This window comes from Labrus mixtus, chromosome 3, assembly GCF_963584025.1.
Source record: "Labrus mixtus chromosome 3, fLabMix1.1, whole genome shotgun sequence".
In the NCBI taxonomy this organism is placed as follows: domain Eukaryota; kingdom Metazoa; phylum Chordata; class Actinopteri; order Labriformes; family Labridae; genus Labrus; species Labrus mixtus.
Genome location: NC_083614.1, coordinates 33,660,035 through 33,682,859, shown reverse-complemented (window position 1 = coordinate 33,682,859; position 22,825 = coordinate 33,660,035). Strand labels below are relative to the sequence as shown.

General features: G+C 43.9%; 1 protein-coding gene across 1 annotated transcript in view; it reads left to right on the top strand.

Moving 5' to 3' along the window:
* zc3h3 (zinc finger CCCH-type containing 3) overlaps positions 1 to 22,825 on the top strand; it is a 63,956-nt gene that overhangs the window by 28,321 nt on the left and 12,810 nt on the right. The window contains exons 2-6 of the mRNA XM_061034653.1: positions 1,530 to 1,707; positions 9,744 to 9,907; positions 12,940 to 13,018; positions 13,972 to 14,127; positions 14,997 to 15,066. Of these exons, the coding sequence (XP_060890636.1) occupies positions 1,619 to 1,707; positions 9,744 to 9,907; positions 12,940 to 13,018; positions 13,972 to 14,127; positions 14,997 to 15,066 (558 nt within the window). The 5' untranslated portion in view covers positions 1,530 to 1,618. The remainder of the gene's footprint in view (positions 1 to 1,529; positions 1,708 to 9,743; positions 9,908 to 12,939; positions 13,019 to 13,971; positions 14,128 to 14,996; positions 15,067 to 22,825) is intronic.

The following is a 22,825-nucleotide window of genomic DNA, read 5'->3' as shown; positions in this document are numbered from 1 at the left end:
AATGGATAGAGTGAGAAGCTGATTCATGTTGCTTTAAACCTTGTTTTTCAGGCTTCAGTAGTGTACGTCTTTTTCTTTTCTATGAAGAAAAGCTTGTGTTTTTATTTCATAGAAATTCTTTAAGAGACCGACTTAAAGTCTTTATATGTGATTTTTCACACTTAAATGTATAAATCAAGTATCTCCTCTGAAAATAACTCTGAGTCATGACTGTCTACAATGGGTGTAACACCCGAGTCCCACTGTCTGTGATGTTTTCAGAGTTTTCAGAGTCCTATCTTCACTTTGTTTACATCGCCGGGACGGCCAGCTGACTCCTCCCCTCGAGTATAAAATAATTGAGGGACTAGAGAAAAGAAGAATAACATACTGTACTCACTTTAAGGACAACTTTACCTTTATCTTTTTTTTCTCCCATCATGTTTGACCTCAGCAAAGAGGATCCTGGGTAATGTAGTGTTTGATTTGGGTTTAAAACTTAAAGGCAGGGTTGGTCATTTTCGAAAAACTAGCATGATTTTGAAAGTAGCATTCCCTCAGTGCTCCGTTTGCACCCCCACCCCCTCCCCTCTGTGCTCCCTCATAAGCCACGCCCCCTCAGCTCATCTCTTGCATTGTGTAGAAACTACGTCGTCTCATGTCTCATTCAGTAAACTCACGGTATAAACTCCTAAAGTCATCGGTGACGAGCTCTGAGTGTGAGCTACAAGAGGGAGAGAGCGAGCAGGGAGACAGGGAGGCGTCTGATTGGTTCATCAGATTGGTACTTCGTGGCAGACATTGGTTGAAGTTTTTACAGACTTACAAACTGATACAGATGATGGATTTTCTTTGTTCCTTTTTCAGAGAACCTGAGTTATTAATGTCTGTCAGGACCTAAAGACAATTTACACCAGAATCTTAAAAAGTGGATCTGGAAGAAAATTAACAACCCCGCCTTTAAAGTGACCAAAGACTTACGCGACCCTCGATGCAAATCCTCCTCTCAGCCAGCGCAGGCCGTCATAAAACAACGTGATGGATACACAGCTCAAATAAATAAATAAATACACTCAGTCCTCTCTTTTTTTCTTTCCCCGATATCTCGACTCTTACGCCTCTACTCTGATGGATCTGTGAAATGATATAACGAATGAGACTTATAGTGAGGAGGGGGGAGGGGGGGGAGCAGGCAGGAGGGATGAGGGCAGCGAGGAAACAGACAGAGGATGTGATTTATTAGGCTCATAAAAATTCTGCCTTTGTTATTCCCTCTCATTTTTATATGTGAAGCTTATTAAAGAGCACACCTGCCAGAGTCCTCACACAAACTCCTGTGTGTGTGTGTGTGTTTCTGTGTGTGTGTGTGTGTGTGTGTGTGTGTGTGTGTGAGTGTGTTTCTGTGTGTGTGTGTGTGTGTGTGTGTGTGTGTAAACTTGTATGCATTCAGATAAATGTGTTTATGTCAGTGATTTCAGGTGGTTTCACTTTTGTGGTAATTATTTAAAATTATCAGATTTTCACACCGATCTGTCCCTGCTCTCCTTTAGGTCATGTCGCCTCCTCCTCCTCCTCCTCCTCCTCCTCCTCCTCCAATCGCAGCCCCACATATCAGCGGGTGTTTAGGACACGCTACAAGATGGTGACCCGTCCGGGCTCCAGCACCGCGCACATATCCCACTATAACCCCGCCCTCACATGGAGAGCCAAGAGGATCCAGACTGCCAGGTACACACACACACACACACACACACACACACACACACACACACACACACACACACACAGCTCGTGCATGTCTGGCTTTAATGTGCCTCAGTGGGGGTAACATTCTTCAGTGCAGCGCGGCGCCCTTTTATGTCACCGTCATGTGCAGCACGAGTGGAAGAGGTCGGGAATTTATGGTGCTCATTTTTACACAGTAGATAACCCAGAGAATAAACCATTTACACCACTGAGCTGCTCACATTAATTTCCTGCAGGAGGGGAAAGCTCCTCACTCAGGACGCATGCACAGAAAGAGAACCGGGTTGGTTGGTTGGTCTTTTTTTCTTAATGTCATTACAACTCCTCCCTCTTCTTTCCCCGTGTTTGTTCATTTTTCAAACGTCAATCCCCTCGCACTCGGCCGTTCACATTTATTCTCACAAGGGCCGCAGGATATGACGAAACAAATGCAATGTGCAATAACACTGGTAAATAATTCAATAATGAAGTGTGAAGGTTTAGTCAAGTTGGAATTCATTTTGATATTTTAATGTACAAATTCTAACAATATCTACATATTGTACGTTTGACAAAGACAAACTTTAATTTGAGCTAATCAGGTAATTCTGTTCCTATTTAACTGAAGTTCAGAGCAGCGTTAACGGGTACAATGTGGATAGATTTGAGTTTTTAAGAGGCCTTGATGACTCAGAAACTTCAAAATGATTCACATGTGCGTATTGAAAATCTACAAATAATGGATTTTTTCTCGTACATTACCTTCACACACTTTTATCCCTGGCGTCCACTCTCTGATTTGCCATTGGCTGGGAGAAACCCAGAACCGTCCTGAGTCAACCAGAACATGAAAATCCAGTCATAGGACGGGGGTCAGCACCACACATGTACGGAGGCAGAAGGGACGGTTGAGCTGTGCATGTTGAAAATAAATGAAACATTGAACACAGATAATTAACCTTTAACAAATGAGTAGAGGTGTACCCAGCTCTGTCAGATAGTGAGAACCTTCAAGTGCAAACCCCCCCCCCCCCCCCCCCAAAAAAATGTCTTCAACTTATTCTTCTACTTTTTTTTTAAGAGCCTTTAAAACTGAAGCACAGTTCTTATCTGCGTGTGTGTGTGTGTGTGTGTGTGTGTGTGTGTGTGTGCGTGTGCGCGTGTGTGTGTGTGTGTGTGTGTGTGTGTGTGTGTGTGTGTGTGTGTGTGTGTGTGTGTGTGTGTGTGTGTGTGTGTGTGTGTGTGTGTGTGTGTGTGTGTGTGTGTGTGTGTGTGTGTGTGTGTGTGTGTGTGTGTGTGTGTGTGTGTGTGTGTGTGTGTGTGTGTGTGTGTGTGTGTGTGTGTGTGTGTGTGTGTGTGTGTGTGTGTGTGTGTGTGTGTGTGTGTGTGTGTGCGCGCGCGCGTGTGTGTGTGTGTGTGTGCTGGTGATGGGGGTTCATTTGTGTAATCCAGATTTGGTGAGACAGAGGGGGGGGCTGTGCGGTGACTGGACTCTTGTGACTTATTACTATTCATTTAGCTGCTGCAGTAAATATTGATTCATCAAGGGATTTTCAATTTGAGCCCCGTGACATCTCGTGAAATATCACCAAGTGTGTAGAAGTGAGGGAAGAGATAGGGAGGGGGGGGGGAACAGGTCGGGTCCCCAGAGATAGTGGATTACCCCCCCACCACCTCCTTGCACCCATCAATGTGCTACCTTCTCATGCTTATCTATCTGTTTAACACTTTTCTCACTTTGAAGAGCTCATATTCTCTGAGTGCTGCTCTTCATCTTTGGCCTATCAGACCCTCTGAATCCTGTCCTCATATGTTCTCTGCTCTTATCTCTTATCCCCCCCCCCCCCCCCCTTAGGGCCATCTTTAACAAAATAGCACAGGACTCTAAGGTTAAAATCCAGCTGTTCTTGTAAGATTATCAAGGCTCCTTAGATGCTCTGTGGTGTGATTTTTAATCCTTCATTTCTTCATTTTAACTCCTGGTTGATACACTTTCATAAACATCATGATACAAACGAGGATATATATATTTTTTTAAATAATTATTTTTGGGGCTTTTGATTACTTCATTTTGAGATATGACAGAGGATAGAGTCAGAAATCAGAGAGAGAGAGAAGGGAATGACATGCGGGAAAGGAGCCACAGGTCGGATTCAAACCCTGGCTGCATGCCCACTCGGAGGACCATAGCCTCCCTCCGGGCACACATTGATAAAGCCAAATAAACGTCGAGGAGAGAGAGGATTATTTACACATTTCTTTCATCACATCACAAACCTTCTCACATGGATGTTTTTTTTTGTTCCCAGGCCCACAGGAAGACGAGTTCTCCCTACCCAGAATGCCTTGCTCTTACCTGTTTCCAGACATAGAGTGCGTGGCGAGTGATTTAAGGGGGGGGTGTTGGAATCGGCTGCAGTATTTCAGCCCGCGCCACCAGCAAATAGATATAATCTCAACATTAACTCCATTAACAGTAGCAGGAGTTGAATTAAAAAAAGCCGTAAAGCACGCACACACCGTAGGGATAAATTACAGTCGTCCCCCCCCCCCCCCCCCCCCCCCAATCATCACTCCTCACACCCCCCTCCCTGCTTCTCTCTCAGCCGCCGCCTCTTTCATTTCAATATCTCAGTGTGCTCGGCCCGTTTGTGTTTGCTCTCTGAAGGAGGGATTGAAATCTTCCAATTCTCGATGCTTAATCTTGCCCCTTTGTTTTCCTTTTTTAGTTTATTTAACCCCCCAACTCTAAAGAAGTACACTATTTTTGAGTGTATACATCCACACACACACACACACACGCTCATCTCCTTTAGTGCTTCAGTATCGATCAGTACAGGATGTAAGAGACCGGGCAATAAAGTGAAGCAGCGCTCCCTCTTCTTCACTTCTCTCCTCTTTTCCCCTCCCCCGTTCATCGCCTCTGATTCCCCTGATTCATTCATTCACTCATTACTTATCACATCAGTCATCCGCCCATCACCTACAGGCTCCTCTCGCTTCGCACTCAGCACAAACTCCCTCCTAAGAGTTTGTTTCTCGCTCTGAAAGTGGAGTTTTGTTCATTACACTCGGATCCCTTTAAGTTGGATTTGATGGCGTCTCGATGGCGTAATGAGCCCGCGTTGGTTTCCTTTAAGTGCCCTGAAGAAGAGCAGCAGAATTAGCCCGATGACTGTTTTTCGCTGCGCTCTGTTTCAAGGGTAACTGTTTCCCAATATGAGCTTACTAATGCTTGGGTTTGCAGACAAATAAGACGAGAGCAGCATTATTCAGAGCAGCCGCGCGACCCTCCAAATTCTTCCCTGTCACTAAAACAAAAGTCGGATCATTCATCAACGCGGGCCGTAGTGCTGAGTTGCGCTCTCCTTTTATCCGTGCATCGCATGGTCAGAGCGGTACACACACACACACACACACACCTGCGCATGCTGACGACTCTCTGGGGGATTTGATTGTGTCCTTGTCCCCTCCTTCATTACTCCCTTTTTTCTTGACGTAATTTCACCTTTTCTTTTTTAGGAAGTTATTTTTTCTCTTACTGTGACCTGAAATTATTTTCTTTAAAGTCTTTGTGATGTTTCACACTTAAATGTAGAAATCAAGTATCTCCTCTGAAAATAACTCTGTGAGTCATGACTGTCTACAATGGGTGTAACACCCGAGTCCCACTGTCTGTGATGTTTTCAGAGTTTTCAGAGTCCTATCTTCACTTTGTTTACATCGCCGGGACGGCCGGCTGACTCCTCCCCTCGTGTATAAAAGTTGTTTAATTGAGGGACTAGAGAAAAGAAGAATAACATACTGTACTCACTGCTTAACTGTGTTTCTAGATCACGCTCATTTCAGGTAAATTTACATGCAGTGTGAAGATACGAGCAGAATAAAGATCGCTAGCATTAGCATGCTAACACAACAATGCACCGTGAGTTGTTTTGGTTTCATTCTGGTGCTCAAGGGCGACATCTGCTGGATCAAAACATCACATATAAAGACTTTAAGTTTTGCAAGACAACACAAGGAACTACAAACTGCTGTTAACTTTGTCCGGAGGAATCTTAACAAACTGAGACTCAAACTACAGTAATGTGGATCCAAAGAGACGATCATCAGAGAGTAAGAACAACACGAGTAAGGATCAAGAGAGGAGGAAACAACAAACAGCTTTGAGTCTGATCAGACAGGAAGTGACCAGAGGAAGAACACTTTTTTTTAACAATTAAAGGTGATATATTAATAATAATAAAGTTTATTTGTAAAACGCTTTTTCGCAGACAAAGGTCACAAAGTGCTTTACATCAACAAAAAACAACAACAGCATACATACAATAAAAGAAGAAAAAAGAAAAAATTAGTATGTCATGGACGACAATATAAGATCCTATAAAACATAGATGAGTAGGTACACTGGGTGGACCTGATTACCCATAAGCCTGACTAAACATTAACGTTTTTAATTGTTTTTTAAAAGACTCAACAGAAACAGAAAGACGTAGTGAGATGGGTCGAGGATTGGTTCTATGGACTGAAACGCACGATCCCCGTATATCATCATCAGCAACAACATGGACAGCTGTTCTTAAAAGTTCTGATTAGCATCAAAAACCTAAATATAATAAATCATCGTTCTTTGTGAGTGAAACTTGTAAAAGTCATCGTGAGTCACTGAGTTTAATCACGTCGTCTCTTACTTACAAATGTTGGACTGAGTGAACCATACTTGTTTTCAGACCGTACACACTTGGCAAGAAAAAGGAGGCAAAGAGAAAAAACACGAATAATAATACAAATAAAACAGGAAGTTGACAAAGAATCTGGTCTAATGAACTCCATGTTGCCCAGTTTTCAATAAAAGCATCTTTTTTTGTGTTACAGAACTTCTTGTTATTCTCAACAATGTATTAACACATTCATCCACTTTGAGTATTTCTTTCTTCAGCCTCTTCCTGGTTAAGGACTTATTCTGATATTCTGATCTGGTTTTTAAACTTCTTTCTCCACTCAAGTTCCTCTAGATCTACCGGGTACAACACTTTGAAATTTAGAGGAACAAATCAGTCTCCAGTGTAGTGAACAAGACTTGTAACGTTTCGTATGTGGTTTGAGATTCTACAGAAATCAGTCAGTTGTTTTTTTTAAACTTCTTGTTCAATCTGTTGGAGCATCCAGACATCTTTCTTTGTAAGGACACACATGATTAGTCGTGATATCTTGAATATTTTATGTCGATCTGAAGTACTTTCATTTAGTTGGATGACCTTAAAATCATTTTTAATTACATTACGTTAGGTTCGACTTGATCTAACCTAGTATATTTAGATGGAAAAAGTCTACTTAATACATTTAATTAGGGGCGCTAGTGGTGCAGTGGTTAGTGCGCCCTATGTATGGAGGCTGTAGTCCTCAAAGCGGGCGACCCAGGTTCAAATCCATGTCATTCCCTACTCTCTCTCTCTCTCCCTGATTACCGACTCTATCCACTGTCCTAACTCTACATTAAAGGCACAAAAAGCACAAAAATAGATCTTTAAAAAATGATAATAATTTAATTAAAGTAAACATTTTATGTTTTTGAGTGCATGAAGTGTCTTTCCTGGTCCCTGGTCAGGGAACGTATGAAAAGAAGAAGAAGATATACTGTATTAATCCTGCGAGGGATGTGTGAAGGGAACGTTGATTTGACTCTGGGAGGATTTGTTTATCAGGGTCCTGGAGGGTCTCAGCTGAAGGTTTGGGACATCACTGAGAACAGACCAAAGAGAGTCCAGAGACAAAGAGTCCTTTATATATTTGTTGTTCTTGATGCTTTGTCTCTTTTCTCCAGTCCCCTCATTGCAGGCAGATTGCCTTAATGCAGAGCTAATCTCCTCCTTTAGAGGCTGTTTACACTAATGCTGAAACACATTCACATTATATATATATATATATATATGTGTGTGTGTGTGTGGTGCTGTTCCACAGGAGTCTGAGGACTTAATTTCAGTCCAAATGAAGCTTTCAGGACACTTTGACCAAATAACAAACACAACTACCAACCCAGATATGTTCACGTTTGTATTTAATTTATTCTTCTTTAAGAGTCTTCACACTGCTTTAAAACATGCTGGCTCATCTGAGTGTATCCTTACTCCCAGGACAAAATTAAACTCCTTTTTTAAAATCAACATAAAGTGCTGTATACAAGTGGAATCAAACCATTTGAGCATAATTCATTAGAAAAGAAGTGACTACAGTTAGTGAGGTAAACGTTAAATCTACTGAAATAGAAAACAAACAAATGTGTGGCAGGTTTCGGTCACTATATGAATCCCCCCGTGTGAAAACCCTTCTAACAGACTGGTGTATAACACCCCCGGTCACCCCCCTCCCCCCTGGCTTCAGCCCCCCCCGTGTCAGGGTTAACTGCCGTCTGTGTTAACTGTTCATGTCATATCCCCATTAACCTCCATTGTGGCTCCCCGCGCCGCCCGCTCCTTGTTTAAGCCTCCCCGGGTGGCAGTCAGCGCTCCAACATTAGCCTCCATTACGGCTCCCATGGCTGCAGTTGCCCCGTGTAGGGCAGCCACTGATCTTGTATCAGGTGAAACTGAGTGTCTGTGCGGCTGAGTTATGACACGCAGTCAGGTAGATCGTGTACGTGAGTGCAGCTGGTAGTCGCTCTGTTTTTTATTTTTTATTTATTTGCAGCAGTGCAGCAGCTCTCGACCGGCTGCAAGCGTGTTAAGCGTCCGTGTCAGTTGTTTTGTTGCGCTGCGTGCATTCAGGGTAACCCTCTCTTTTTCTCTGTAATGGGAGGCATGAACTCTCGCTCTAAACCCATTTCCAGCCCATCTGAAATACGGCAGCAAATTACCTCCAGCGGCACCCTGCACACCAGCCCCAATCCGCCCCAAATAGAAGTGACAGGACAGCGCAATTTATCGCCATAACCCCTGCACCCCCCCAACACCACCACCACCACCACCACCACCCAGCAGCCCCGTACACACCGTACTCACAGCACCGCACACACACACGTCTGCTGAGTGACTTCTGAACGGTGGGCATGTGTGTGAAGAGGCCTGTGATTGTGTGTACTGTACATACTGTAGCAGGACTGTGTTTTGTGTTTTGTGTGTGTGTGTGTGTGTGTGGGTGTGTGTGTGGTCTGGACGCTCCAGTGTAGGGGGCCAACCTCGCTGCCCTGGCCCCCTGCCCTGCCTATTATCTCATTGATTTCCTCCTCTCCTCTTTTCAATTCTCTCCATTTCCACACTGCCGTCCTTTCCATTAGAGGAGCAATTTAACAGAGTGCTGTGACATGGGAGAGAGAGAGAGAGAGAGGGAGGGAGGGACGAGGGGCGAGAGAGAGAGAGGGGAGACTAGAGGATGGGAAACATAAAGTGAGGAGGGGAGATTCTGAGGAGAGGGGTGGACCTGGGGGAGGAATGAACAGATAATCTTTCCAGTTTGGGAGAATTGCATGACTGAAAAATCCCCCCCACACTTTGTAACCTGAACACAACATTTTAAGTTTGAATCAACAGAAATACAAATTCAGTCATTAAAGTTATTCAATATAAACTCTCTCTCTCTCTGTCTCTCTCTCTCTCTGTCTCTCTCTCTCTCTCTCTCTCTCTCTCCCTGTCTCTGTCTCTCTCTGTCTCTCTCTCTCTCTCTCTCTCTCTCTCTCTCTCTCCCTCTGTCTCTCTCTCTCCCTGTCTCTGTCTCTCTCTGTCTCTCTCTCTCTCTGTCTCTCTCTCTCTCTCCCTCTGTCTCTCTCTCTCCCTGTCTCTGTCTCTCTCTGTCTCTCTCTCTCCATGTCTCTGTCTCTCTCTGTCTCTCTCTCTCTCTGTCTCTCTGTCTCTCTCTCTCTCTGTCTCTCTCTCTCTGTCTCTCTCTCTCTCCCTGTCTCTGTCTCTCTCTCTCTCTCTGTCTCTCTCTCTCTCTCTCTCTCTGTCTCTCTCTCTCTCTGTCTCTCTCTCTCTCTCTCTCTCTCTCTCTCTGTCTCTGTCTCTGTCTCTCTCTCTCTCTCTCTGTCTCTCTCTCTCTCTCCTCAGGAGTTTCCTTCAGAATCGTATGCGACCCCCCCACGACAGACCCCCACCACACGCTCAGCACTGGAGAGGAAGCGCCATGTGCTGGATCGGTGGTTCCCTGTATCGAGTGTCGGCCAATAAGCTGTCCCGCACTGTGGGGTCCAACATGTCCATCAACAGAACAGGTAGTGTGACCTGTACTGTCACTACACCTCTCAACACGTCTCATACTTCAATAATGTTTCAATACAACATGTTGTACTGGGAGGAGTCAGCCGGCCGTCCTGGCGATGTAAACAAAGTGAAGATAGGACTCTGAAAACTCTGAAAACATCACAGACAGTGGGACTCGGGTGTTACACCCATTGTAGACAGTCATGACTCACAGAGTTATTTTCAGAGGAGATACTTGATTTATATTATATTTAAGTCTGAAAACCATGCTAAAGAGTCTGTTCCTAATATGCTCTGAGGTTTTGATCTCCCCCCCCCACACACATACACACACACACACACACACACACTGAGGATATAGTCTGTGTGCACCCCGAGGTGACAGAGGAGTGTTTATTCATGTTTGTGGCTGCAGCTCTGTCTCTAATAGACTTAGGGGGGAGCTGGCTGGATTTGCCATCTGAAATAATAAAGTTGTCATCTGTCAGAGCAGCGAGGGGGGGGGGGAGGTCTGGAGAACTGGACGGTGCAGATTAAAGCCTGGATCTACTCCTCCACTTTTCTCTTCATACACTCTCAGTACCAGCTACACCTGCAGGTCAGATTGAAGAGCTCCATTCTGTTTGGAACTCGTGACCGGCATCCCAACACACACACACACACACACACACATTCCTGCATCCTCCACAAACACACACTCTCAGGGGTCCTCACATCCTCCCTCAGCCAGCTCCACATTGGTTTGTTGGTGTGAAGCCACCGATCTGTAATTCTGCTCTGCTTAAATCAAACCAGAGCGAACACCCGATGAGAGATTTAACAGCCAAAAAAAGTTCCAAAGTTAGAGGCCATGTGTAACCACAGCCTCCATGTCCTCGCCTCCACTCGCCTCATGGCACACACTCACACACACACACATCTCTCCCCTGTTGTTGCAGTGCATCGGGTGCATCATGTTTACTATGTTCTCGGACACAGATGGACGTCACGTTTGGCTTTGACACCAATGTGTCAAACCACAGCAGTATAAATAACTGCGCTCGTATCAGGTTGTTATTGAATCTGGCTGCAGCTTCACTTCTGTCAAAATCTGATGTGAGGCCTTATAATAATCTCCTTTTTTTAATTTTCAAAAAGGACTTGAGAGTAACCGTCCAGATATTCCAGATGAGAACACTTGTTTGAATGAATCAAAAAGATCTCTAAACTAAAGCTTTAACTTCAATGATGCCTCTCTGTCTTCATGACCATGCACAACTACTAGCTTGTGACGTCTCGGTTAAATCTCACAGCAGACGTCAGTAAAGAGGAGAGAGAACAGATTTCAGAAACAAAGTGTAACATACCTCTAAAAGTAAAACAGCTGCAGCCACATTTTAGTACAAGTTCACAGGTCATCATTCATTAATTTTATTTCAATCCTCAGAAAGCACATTTTAGTGTTTATTTATTTAAATAGGGACCAGTGCACATTAATGAACATAAAAATGTAAATATGCCTGATTATAGCCATAGGCTAATTTCCACCTGTAGTCCCTTGGCAGGTTGTTGGAAAACATTAAAACAAAGTTACATAAAATCACGATGACAAGCAAGACCAATACAAGTAATGACAAAACAGCAACATATACTGTACATTAATTAACAGACACATACCAGTATAAAGTATATTTTCTTTTTTTCAAAACGAACCAGTATAAAGTGTCCATCAGAGTTAAAAGTGCTTAAAGTGCATAAAGTGCTGCTAAGGGAGGTAAAGTGTTGGAGTACTAGAGTGTCACAGTACTAGAGTATTGCACATAATTAAGAGGTACTGTTGTAAATTGCACATTTGCCCTAGTGCCTGTAACTTCATTGAGGGAGAACCCTCGTTTGCAGCGATGCCGAGGTTAAGACAGCAACAGAAAAGAGGCGAGATACAAAAAACAGCAACAATGAAACACCTGCAGGACTAACCATCGGTCCTGGGGGGACAGGGCCCTTCTCAATTGCTCTGACCCTCTGGAACTCCCTCCCAAAAAACATCACTCTCCACCTTCAGGAAATCCTTAAAAACTCACCTCTTCAACATCCTACAACCACTAACAACCTCCACTCTCATCCTCCTTCTCTTACACTATCTCCTCTTTGTTTTGTTTTTGTTGTTTTGTTTTGTTCAGCGTCTTTGAGTAGAAAGTAGAAAAGCAATATGCGTCTAATTTATTATTATTATTATCATCATTATTATTATTATTATTATTATTATTATAGTACATGCAGTTAAAAGGCAAGAAAATACAATGAAATACAGTCAAAATAGTGAGTAAGAACAACAGCTGTGATGACATTGTTGAAAGACAATTGACCTATGGTGCCGTTCACAAAAACACTGTAGTCTTATATCTGGGTTTCCAAATATTTGAATGTATTTCTATAAGATAAGATGGGCGGCAGTAGCTCAGTCTGTAGGGACTTTGGTTGGGAATCGGAGGGTTGCCAGTTCAAGTCCCGGCACGGACCAAGTCCAGGAATTGGTCTGGTAGCTGGAGAGGTGTCAGTCCACTTCTTGAGCACTGCCGAGGTGCCCTTGAGCAATGCACCAAACCCCAAAAAAACTGCTCTGGAGCGCTCGCTGTGGGCCGCCCCATCACTCTGACATCTCTCCATTAGTGCATGTCCATATGATCCTGTTTCTGCATGTGTGTGTATTTCAGCCTATGTTTGTGTAGCATGTTCATTAAACAGAGTGTAAAACTGAATTTTTAAATTATAGAAAAAGATCTCTGAGGACCTGAGTTGAAGTGTCCTTGTGAGTAGTAACTAAAAGCAGACCTTCCTAACTCTGAGTGACATATGAAGGCTTTGAGTGTTCTTCAAATATCTCCATTTATACTCTCTGCCCATGTCCAAGTAAACGTGGTGTGTTTCCATATTTGAGATCAAAGTTTTAAAGGCTAACCATCACAAGAAGAGACTACAAACGTCTGCTTTGAGTTTTTAAACTGGACACAAAGCTTGAGCACACGATGTCCTTCACTCATATGTTTCTTCTCTCCACGCTTAGGACGGACTTACGGCACCGCTCAGGTTTCAGCCACATATCCAGCGTACAACCGAGGCTCCAGCACTCGTCATTTAGCCAGGTAAGACTTTCACACCGCCGTCTCTTTTCAGCAGGAGAAGTGAAACTGAAGAAGTGTGAACAGATCTGAATACATATACGACTTTAGAAACTTTGTGCTGAACAGATATATGAACAGATATATGTGGGTCGTCCTGCTGACCTCCTTCATACAACACCATCAAGAAATCAAATCCATCCAAGACTTTTACATCTGATCCTCTCTCTCTCTTTATCTCTCTCTCTCTCTCTCTCTCTCTCTCTCTCTCTCTCTCTCTCTCTTTCTCTCTCACACACAGACACACTCTCTCTCTCTCTCTCTCTCTCTCTCTCTCTCTCTCTCTTTCTCTCTCACACACAGACACACTCTCTCCTTCTCTCTCTCTTTCTCTCTCTCTCTCTCTCTCTTTCTCTCTCTCACACAGACACACTCTCTCTCTCTCTCTCCTTCTCTCTTTCTCTCTCTCTCCCCTTCTCGCTCTCTCTTTCTCTCTCTTTCTCTCTCTCTCTCACACAGACACACTCTCTCTCCTTCTCTCTCTCTTTCTCTCTCTCTCCCCTTCTCTCTCTCTATTTCTCTCTCTTTCTCTCTCTCTCACAGACACACTCTCTCTCTCCCCCCTTCTCTCTCTCCTTCTCTCTCTCTCCCCTTCTCTCTCTCTATTTCTCTCTCTTTCTCTCTCTCTCACAGACACACTCTCTCTCTCCCCCCTTCTCTCTCTCTCCCCTTCTCTCTCTCTCTTTCTCTCTCCTTCTCTCTCTCTTGCTCTCTCCCCTTCTCTCTCTCTCTCTCTCTCTAATATTGACTGCCTTTCATCGAGTAAACTTAGAGCTGTAAATCCATTAATAATCCTTTCAAATGAAAATAAAATGAACACATTAATCTCTCGTAGTGTGAGTTTCCTCTTTGATTATTAAAAGCTGCTTCTCATTGGTCCGTGGATACCTGTGGGTTTTGTGTCTCTCTCAAACTAGCCGTGCAGTCCAGCGGAGCCTCGCCATCATCAGACACGCTCAGCACAAGAAGCAGCAGAAGCAGTACTGCATGTACTACAACCGCTTCGGAAAGTGTAACCGCGGCAACAGCTGCCCTTACATCCACGACCCAGACAAGGTGGCCGTCTGCACCAGGTAACAAAAACAGCCAATTCATCACACACACGTTGGAGGCTCATAATTCTCCTGTGTGTACAAACATGAGTAATCTCAGGTGTACACGTCATTAACAACAACAAACAGCAATGCCCTCCATGTTTGTCCACTGATGTCCTCTCACCTCTAAGTAGTCACTTTGTATAAAAGGCAAATCAACGACCTCTGGAAAACATGTCATGAAAAGAGACTGCCCAAAGTAGTAAGCAACTTTCCACTTGTACAGTGTTTTTGAACATATATCTGTGTAACCTGAGAGTCTACTGACCCACAACATGTGAAATAAACCATCCAGTCCTTTGTTTGTGGTCTGTGTAAGTCTTACAACACAGAGAAAAATACTGTTTCTAATGTGCTCTCCTTGTGATGTCACAATGGGATTCCGGGGGGGGGGGGGGGGGAGTCATTGCATTTAAAAAGACACACACACCAAAACGGAGCGTTCTGAGAGAGCTGGTTTATACAGGGTCACAAACCTCCTCTGGTGCTTGATTCATGTTATATTTTGACCAAAGCACAGATGTTTCATTTAGACCACAGGGGGACTGTTTGAAAAGGTGGAGGAGGGGACTGTTTGAAAAGGTGGAGGAGGGGACTGTTTGAAAAGGTGGAGGAGGGGGATAATATGTCCTCTTTAAGTTTTTAATGAAGCCTATTAGTGTCCGCTGTTAGGTCTTCAGGCTTTCCATCATATCAAACTGAGATGAGAAATATATTTTTTAAACTAAATCAACGGCCAAAACATGGATACTCCTGTATCTCTGATGAAATGCATTCATGTTATCATTGCAAATAAACTTTAAAGGTATAATTTGCAGCTCAGCAGACTCTGTTTGTTTTTTCTGCAGGTTTCTACGAGGGACGTGCAAGCAGGCAGACGGGACCTGCCCATTCTCTCATAAGGTTGCCAAGGAGAAGGTAACAGTCGGCGTCATGCACGGCCTAGATTTTTTAGACAACATAGTGTTTGATGTTTTTCATTGCTGAGGCGGGTGGTAGGGTACAGTGTGTGCATGTAAGATGACACAGTATTGGGTACAGTCGTCGTGGATCAGATGTATGTTCTTGGCGAGACTCCTTGTTTCCATGACACAGGAGAGAGAGAGTAAGACTCGACCTGGTAGGGGCGTTCAAGAGAAGAGAAGGGAGGGGGGGTGATGGGTAAACCAGCAGCCTAAAGGTTAGAGTTCAGCAACAGTTCACTACCACCATGAGTTACACTCAGCCCCTCTCCCCTTTTTAAAATGGACTGTACAAAGCCAGGTGTTGGTTTGGGCTACCTGAAATATGCGTCACCTGGGGGATGCTTTCACAGCGGTTAGGGTGAAAGAAAAAGGGCCTCAGAGTTTGGGGATACAGGTTCTGAAATTGGGGGCGTGGCCTGGAGGGTCGCTGGTTCAAGTCCCTTTGCCATCCTGCTGGAGAGATTCTAGTTCACTCCCTGAGTACTGCCGAGGTTCTCCTGAGCAAGGTTCTGAACCCCCCACTGCTCGGGCGCTTGCATGTGAAGCCCCTCACTCTGATGTCTCTCCATTAAGTGCACATGTGTGTGTGTCTGTGTGTGTGTGAAGCATGACTCAACAACAGAGTGAAAAAAAATACATCTCCTCCCTCGAGATGTTCTAGAAATCAAGAATCCTTTTGTTACACAATCGTTTTAAGCTTCAGTGCTAAACTACAAAACAACGTGTGTGTGTGTGTGTGTGTGTGTGTGTGTGTGTGTGTGTGTGTGTGTGTGTGTGTGTGTGTGTGTGTGTGTGTGTGTGTGTGTGTGTGTGTGTGTGTGTGTGTGTGTGTGTGTGTGTGTGTGTGTGTGTGTGTGTGTGTGTGTGTGTGTGTGTGTGTGTGTGTGTGTGTGTGTGTGTGTGTGTGTGTGTGTGTGTGTGTGTTGCCTGCAAAGACGAAAGTGTAGATGCTCTAAAAGGGAAAGCTTCTTTTATTTCATTCAGACAAACAACCCTGTAACAGGTGCCCTTCGCTCTCTCTCTCACACACACACACACACACACACACACACACACACACACAATGCCCTGCACCTGTGTTGGCTGTCACCCTGCTGCCTGTGAGTGCTGAGAGCCCAGCTGTCTGTTTGCTATGCCTCCTCTCTTACACCCCCCTCACGCGCCCCCCCACCATGCCTAAACCTTTGGCCCATCCCTCCACAGGATACTCCTGCTCTGATTTCATGTGGACCCTTAAACCGGACTGTATGGGGGTCCTGGGACAGACAGAAGGTGGCTTGATTTGGGGATGGGGGGGGGACTTCAGGGTTATACACCCAGCAGTCCTCCGAACCTGATCCGGGGTGTTAGTGTGGACCCCACCCTTCTGTCCCCCCACTACCACAAATACCTCGAAACCAGAGACTCCCCTGGCATTACCCCACACACTACCCGGGAACACCAGCGCCCCCCTCCCCTCCCGTCCACCCCACCCGTGCACACATCCAGAGCACATAAACACATCATGAGAGTGGGACAAGCTGCAGCCTGGATAAATATTTCTGTAGCAGTTAATTAGGTAGAAGTGATCCCAACCCAACAAGGAGGAGACCCTCTCACCCCCCACCCCCCCCCCTCAGAGATATATTTAGAGTGGCCTCCACCAGGCTCGCCCACACTCTCTGTGCACACACCCCACACACACATGCTGTCAAGACTCACACTCACTTTCACTCGTCCGCTGTCAACTGCAATTAAGCTCATTTAGCTGCTCGCTGTGACGGATTGTTTGGCTGAGGAGACATGTGAACCCAACATGGCCGTGCTGCGGTTTTAAAGAAGAGCATGTCTGTTTACAAGCTCGTACTATCTCATGTCATCTACTGCTTACATCAACGTCTCACTGTACAACTCATAGGGGGGAGGAACTTTCTGAAGTTTGGATTGAATCACATTTGATTTATGAGCCACCTGCTTTATTTTGAAGCTTTTAAGTGAACTTCAGATCATCCTTTTTTCAAAATAAAATGAAAAACTCTGCTGGCTTTTCCCTGCACATTAAATAGTATCTCTGCTTCACATAGAAATGAATAGTATCCATTTTCGCTGTACCCTAAAGCAGTCCTCCTAGTCCTGCTTTTGGTCAGCGTAAAAAAAATAAACATTGCATTCAACAAAATCAAGGTTTTTGTTTTTAAGATTTTTGTGAGGGCTTGCTCTGCCTTTATTTTAGAGATAGGACGATCGTTAGAGCCAGAAACCTTTGGGAGAGAGAGAGAGAGAGAGTGTGGAACGACATGCGGGAAGGGAACCCTGGGCGCCCGCTCCTGAGGACTTAGGCCTCTGTACATGGGGTGCGCACACTAACCGCTAGGCTACCCGCGCCCCCTGAATAAATTTAGATAAAAACACAATATCTCTAAAAACCACCTGTTATGAAAATACAATATGTTTGTTTTTAAAAAATTGAACTGAGCCAATGTGTGGTCACAGCAGCGAGCGCGTTGGCAGGATTGATGACGTTTATATGACGTGACTGATGAACATCTGGTGGGATCTTTCTCCACATGATGACGCTGCATTCTCTTTTCTGCTTCACCAACCCCATCTTCAACAGCCGTCTTTCATAGATTTTGTCTGTCTTTGTTTGTCTCATGAACACGAGTCTCTCTTTACACGTGTGTGTGTGTGTGTGTGTTTGTCTCGTGAACATGTGTGTGTGTGTGTTTGTCTCATGAACATGTGTGTGTGTTTGTCTCATGAACATGTGTGTGTGTTTGTCTCATGAACATGTGTTTGTGTGTTTGTCTCATGAACATGTGTGTGTGTGTTTGTCTCATGAACATGTGTGTGTGTTTGTCTCATGAACATGTGTTTGTCTCATGAACATGTGTGTGTGTGTGTGTTTGTCTCATGAACATGTGTGTGTGTGTTTGTCTCATGAACATGTGTGAGTGTGTGTTTGTCTCATGAACATGTGTGTGTGTTTGTCTCATGAACATGTGTGTGTGTGTGTGTTTGTCTCATGAACATGTGTGTGTGTGTTTGTCTCATGAACATGTGTGTGTGTGTGTTTGTCTCATGAACATGTGTGTGTGTGTTTGTCTCATGAACATGTGTGTGTGTTTGTCTCATGAACATGTGTTTGTCTCATGAACATGTGTGTGTGTGTGTTTGTCTCATGAACATGTGTGTGTGTTTGTCTCATGAACATGTGTGTGTGTGTGTGTGTGTTTGTCTCATGAACATGTGTGTGTGTGTTTGTCTCATGAACATGTGTGTGTGTGTGTGTTTGTCTCATGAACATGTGTGTGTGTGTTTGTCTCATGAACATGTGTGTGTGTGTTTGTCTCATGAACATGTGTGTGTGTGTGTTTGTCTCATGAACATGTGTGTGTGTGTGTGTTTGTCTCATGAACATGTGTGTGTGTTTGTCTCATGAACATGTGTGTGTGTGTGTTTGTCTCATGAACATGTGTGTGTGTGTTTGTCTCATGAACATGTGTGTGTGTGTGTTTGTCTCATGAACATGTGTGTGTGTGTCTCATGAACATGTGTGTGTGTGTCTCATGAACATGTGTGTGTGTGTGTGTGTGTCTCATGAACATGTGTGTGTGTGTGTCTCATGAACATGTGTGTGTGTGTCTCATGAACATGTGTGTGTGTTTGTCTCATGAACATGTGTGTGTGTGTCTCATGAACATGTGTGTGTGTGTGTTTGTCTCATGAACATGTGTGTGTGTTTGTCTCATGAACATGTGTGTGTTTGTCTCATGAACATGTGTGTGTGTTTGTCTCATGAACATGTGTGTGTTTGTCTCATGAACATGTGTGTGTGTGTTTGTCTCATGAACATGTGTGTGTGTGTTTGTCTCATGAACATGTGTTTGTGTGTTTGTCTCATGAACATGTGTGTGTGTTTGTCTCATGAACATGTGTGTGTGTGTTTGTCTCATGAACATGTGTGTGTGTGTTTGTCTCATGAACATGTGTGTGTGTTTGTCTCGTGAACATTGTGTGTGTGTGTGTGTGTTTGTCTTGTGAACATGTGTGTGTGTGTTTGTCTCATGAACATGTGTGTGTGTGTTTGTCTTGTGAACATGTGTGTGTGTGTGTGTGTTTGTCTCATGAACATGTGTGTGTGTGTGTGTGTGTTTGTCTCATGAACGTGTGTGTGTGTGTGTGTGTTTGTCTCATGAACATGTGTGTGTGTGTTTGTCTCATGAACATGTGTGTGTGTGTGTGTGTTTGTCTCATGAACATGTGTGTGTGTGTGTTTGTCTCATGAACGTGTGTGTGTGTGTGTGTGTTTGTCTCATGAACGTGTGTGTGTGTGTGTGTCTCATGAACATGTGTGTGTGTGTGTGTTTGTCTCATGAACATGTGTGTGTGTGTGTGTGTGTGTGTGTCTCATGAACATGTGTGTGTGTGTGTGTCTCATGAACATGTGTGTGTGTGTGTGTTTGTCTCATGAACATGTGTGTGTGTGTTTGTCTCATGAACATGTGTGTGTGTGTGTGTCTCATGAACATGTGTGTGTGTGTTTGTCTCATGAACATGTGTGTGTGTGTGTGTCTCATGAACATGTGTGTGTGTGTGTTTGTCTCATGAACATGTGTGTGTGTGTGTCTCATGAACATGTGTGTGTGTGTGTTTGTCTCATGAACATGTGTGTGTGTTTGTCTCATGAACATGTGTGTGTGTGTCTCATGAACATGTGTGTGTGTGTTTGTCTCATGAACATGTGTGTGTGTGTCTCATGAACATGTGTGTGTGTGTCTCATGAACATGTGTGTGTGTTTGTCTCATGAACATGTGTGTGTGTGTTTGTCTCATGAACATGTGTGTGTGTGTGTTTGTCTCATGAACATGTGTGTGTGTTTGTCTCATGAACATGTGTGTGTGTGTTTGTCTCATGAACATGTGTTTGTGTGTGTTTGTCTCATGAACATGTGTGTGTGTGTTTGTCTCATGAACATGTGTGTGTGTGTGTGTGTTTGTCTCATGAACATGTGTGCTTGTGAACATGTGTGTGTGTTTGTCTCGTGAACATGTGTGTGTGTGTGTGTGTGTTTGTCTTGTGAACATGTGTGTGTGTTTGTCTCATGAACATGTGTGTGTGTGTGTTTGTCTTGTGAACATGTGTGTGTGTGTTTGTCTCATGAACATGTGTGTGTGTGTTTGTCTCATGAACATGTGTGTGTGTGTTTGTCTCATGAACATGTGTGTGTGTGTTTGTCTTGTGAACATGTGTGTGTGTGTGTGTTTGTCTCATGAACATGTGTGTGTGTTTGTCTCATGAACGTGTGTGTGTGTGTGTTTGTCTCATGAACGTGTGTGTGTGTGTGTTTGTCTCATGAACATGTGTGTGTGTTTGTCTCATGAACATCTGTGTGTGTGTTTGTCTCATGAACATGTGTGTGTGTGTGTTTGTCTCATGAACATGTGTGTGTGTGTGTTTGTCTCATGAACATGTGTGTGTGTGTGTTTGTCTCATGAACATGTGTGTGTGTGTGTTTGTCTTGTGAACATGTGTGTGTGTTTGTCTCATGAACATGTGTGTGTGTGTGTTTGTCTTGTGAACATGTGTGTGTGTTTGTCTCATGAACATGTGTGTGTGTGTTTGTCTCATGAACATGTGTGTGTGTTTGTCTCATGAACGTGTGTGTGTGTGTGTTTGTCTCATGAACATGTGTGTGTGTGTTTGTCTCATGAACATGTGTGTGTGTGTTTGTCTCATGAACATGTGTGTGTGTGTTTGTCTCATGAACATGTGTGTGTTTGTCTCATGAACATGTGTGTGTGTGTTTGTCTCATGAACATGTGTGTGTGTTTGTCTCATGAACATGTGTGTGTGTGTGTTTGTCTCATGAACATGTGTGTGTGTTTGTCTCATGAACATGTGTGTGTGTTTGTCTCATGAACATGTGTGTGTGTTTGTCTCATGAACATGTGTGTGTGTGTGTGTGTCTCATGAACATGTGTGTGTGTTTGTCTCGTGAACATGTGTGTGTGTGTGTTTGTCTCATGAACGCGTGTGTGTTTGTCTCATGAACATGTGTGTGTGTGTGTGTGTCTCATGAACATGTGTGTGTGTGTTTGTCTCATGAACATGTGTGTGTGTGTTTGTCTCATGAACATGTGTGTGTGTGTGTGTGTTTGTCTCATGAACATGTGTGTGTGTGTGTCTCATGAACATGTGTGTGTGTTTGTCTCATGAACATGTGTGTGTGTTTGTCTCATGAACATGTGTGTGTGTTTGTCTCATGAACATGTGTGTGTGTGTTTGTCTCATGAACATGTGTGTGTGTGTGTGTGTGTTTGTCTCATGAAAATGTGTGTGTGTGTGTGTGTGTCTCATGAACATGTGTGTGTGTGTTTGTCTCATGAACATGTGTGTGTGTGTTTGTCTCATGAACATGTGTGTGTGTGTTTGTCTCATGAACATGTGTGTGTGTTTGTCTCATGAACATGTGTGTGTGTGTGTTTGTCTCATGAACATGTGTGTGTGTTTGTCTCATGAACATGTGTGTGTGTGTGTTTGTCTCATGAACATGTGTGTGTGTGTGTCTCATGAACATGTGTGTGTGTGTTTGTCTCATGAACATGTGTGTGTGTGTTTGTCTCATGAGCATGTGTGTGTGTGTTTGTCTCATGAACATGTGTGTGTGTGTTTGTCTCATGAACATGTGTGTGTGTGTGTGTGTTTGTCTCATGAACATGTGTGTGTGTTTGTCTCATGAACATGTGTGTGTGTGTGTCTCATGAACATGTGTGTGTGTTTGTCTCATGAACATGTGTGTGTGTGTCTCATGAACATGTGTGTGTGTGTCTCATGAACATGTGTGTGTGTTTGTCTCATGAACATGTGTGTGTGTTTGTCTCATGAACATGTGTGTGTGTGTGTGTTTGTCTCATGAACATGTGTGTGTGTGTGTGTGTGTGTGTTTGTCTCATGAACATGTGTGTGTGTGTGTGTGTGTTTGTCTCATGAACATGTGTGTGTGTTTGTCTCATGAACATGTGTGTGTGTGTGTGTTTGTCTCATGAACATGTGTGTGTGTGTGTGTTTGTCTCATGAACATGTGTGTGTGTGTTTGTCTCATGAACATGTGTGTGTGTGTTTGTCTCCTGAACATGTGTGTGTGTTTGTCTCATGAACATGTGTGTGTGTGTGTTTGTCTCATGAACATGTGTGTGTGTGTGTTTGTCTCATGAACATGTGTGTGTGTTTGTCTCATGAACATGTGTGTGTGTTTGTCTCATGAACATGTGTGTGTGTGTGTTTGTCTCATGAACATGTGTGTGTGTGTTTGTCTCATGAACATGTGTGTGTGTGTTTGTCTCATGAACATGTGTGTGTGTTTGTCTCATGAACATGTGTGTGTGTGTTTGTCTCATGAACATGTGTGTGTGTGTTTGTCTCATGAACATGTGTGTGTGTTTGTCTCATGAACATGTGTGTGTGTTTGTCTCATGAACATGTGTGTGTGTTTGTCTCATGAACATGTGTGTGTGTGTGTGTTTGTCTCATGAACATGTGTGTGTGTTTGTCTCGTGAACATGTGTGTGTGTGTGTTTGTCTCATGAACATGTGTGTGTGTGTTTGTCTCATGAACATGTGTGTGTGTTTGTCTCATGAACATGTGTGTGTGTGTGTGTGGGTTTGTCTCATGAACATGTGTGTGTGTTTGTCTCATGAACATGTGTGTGTGTGTGTGTGTGTTTGTCTC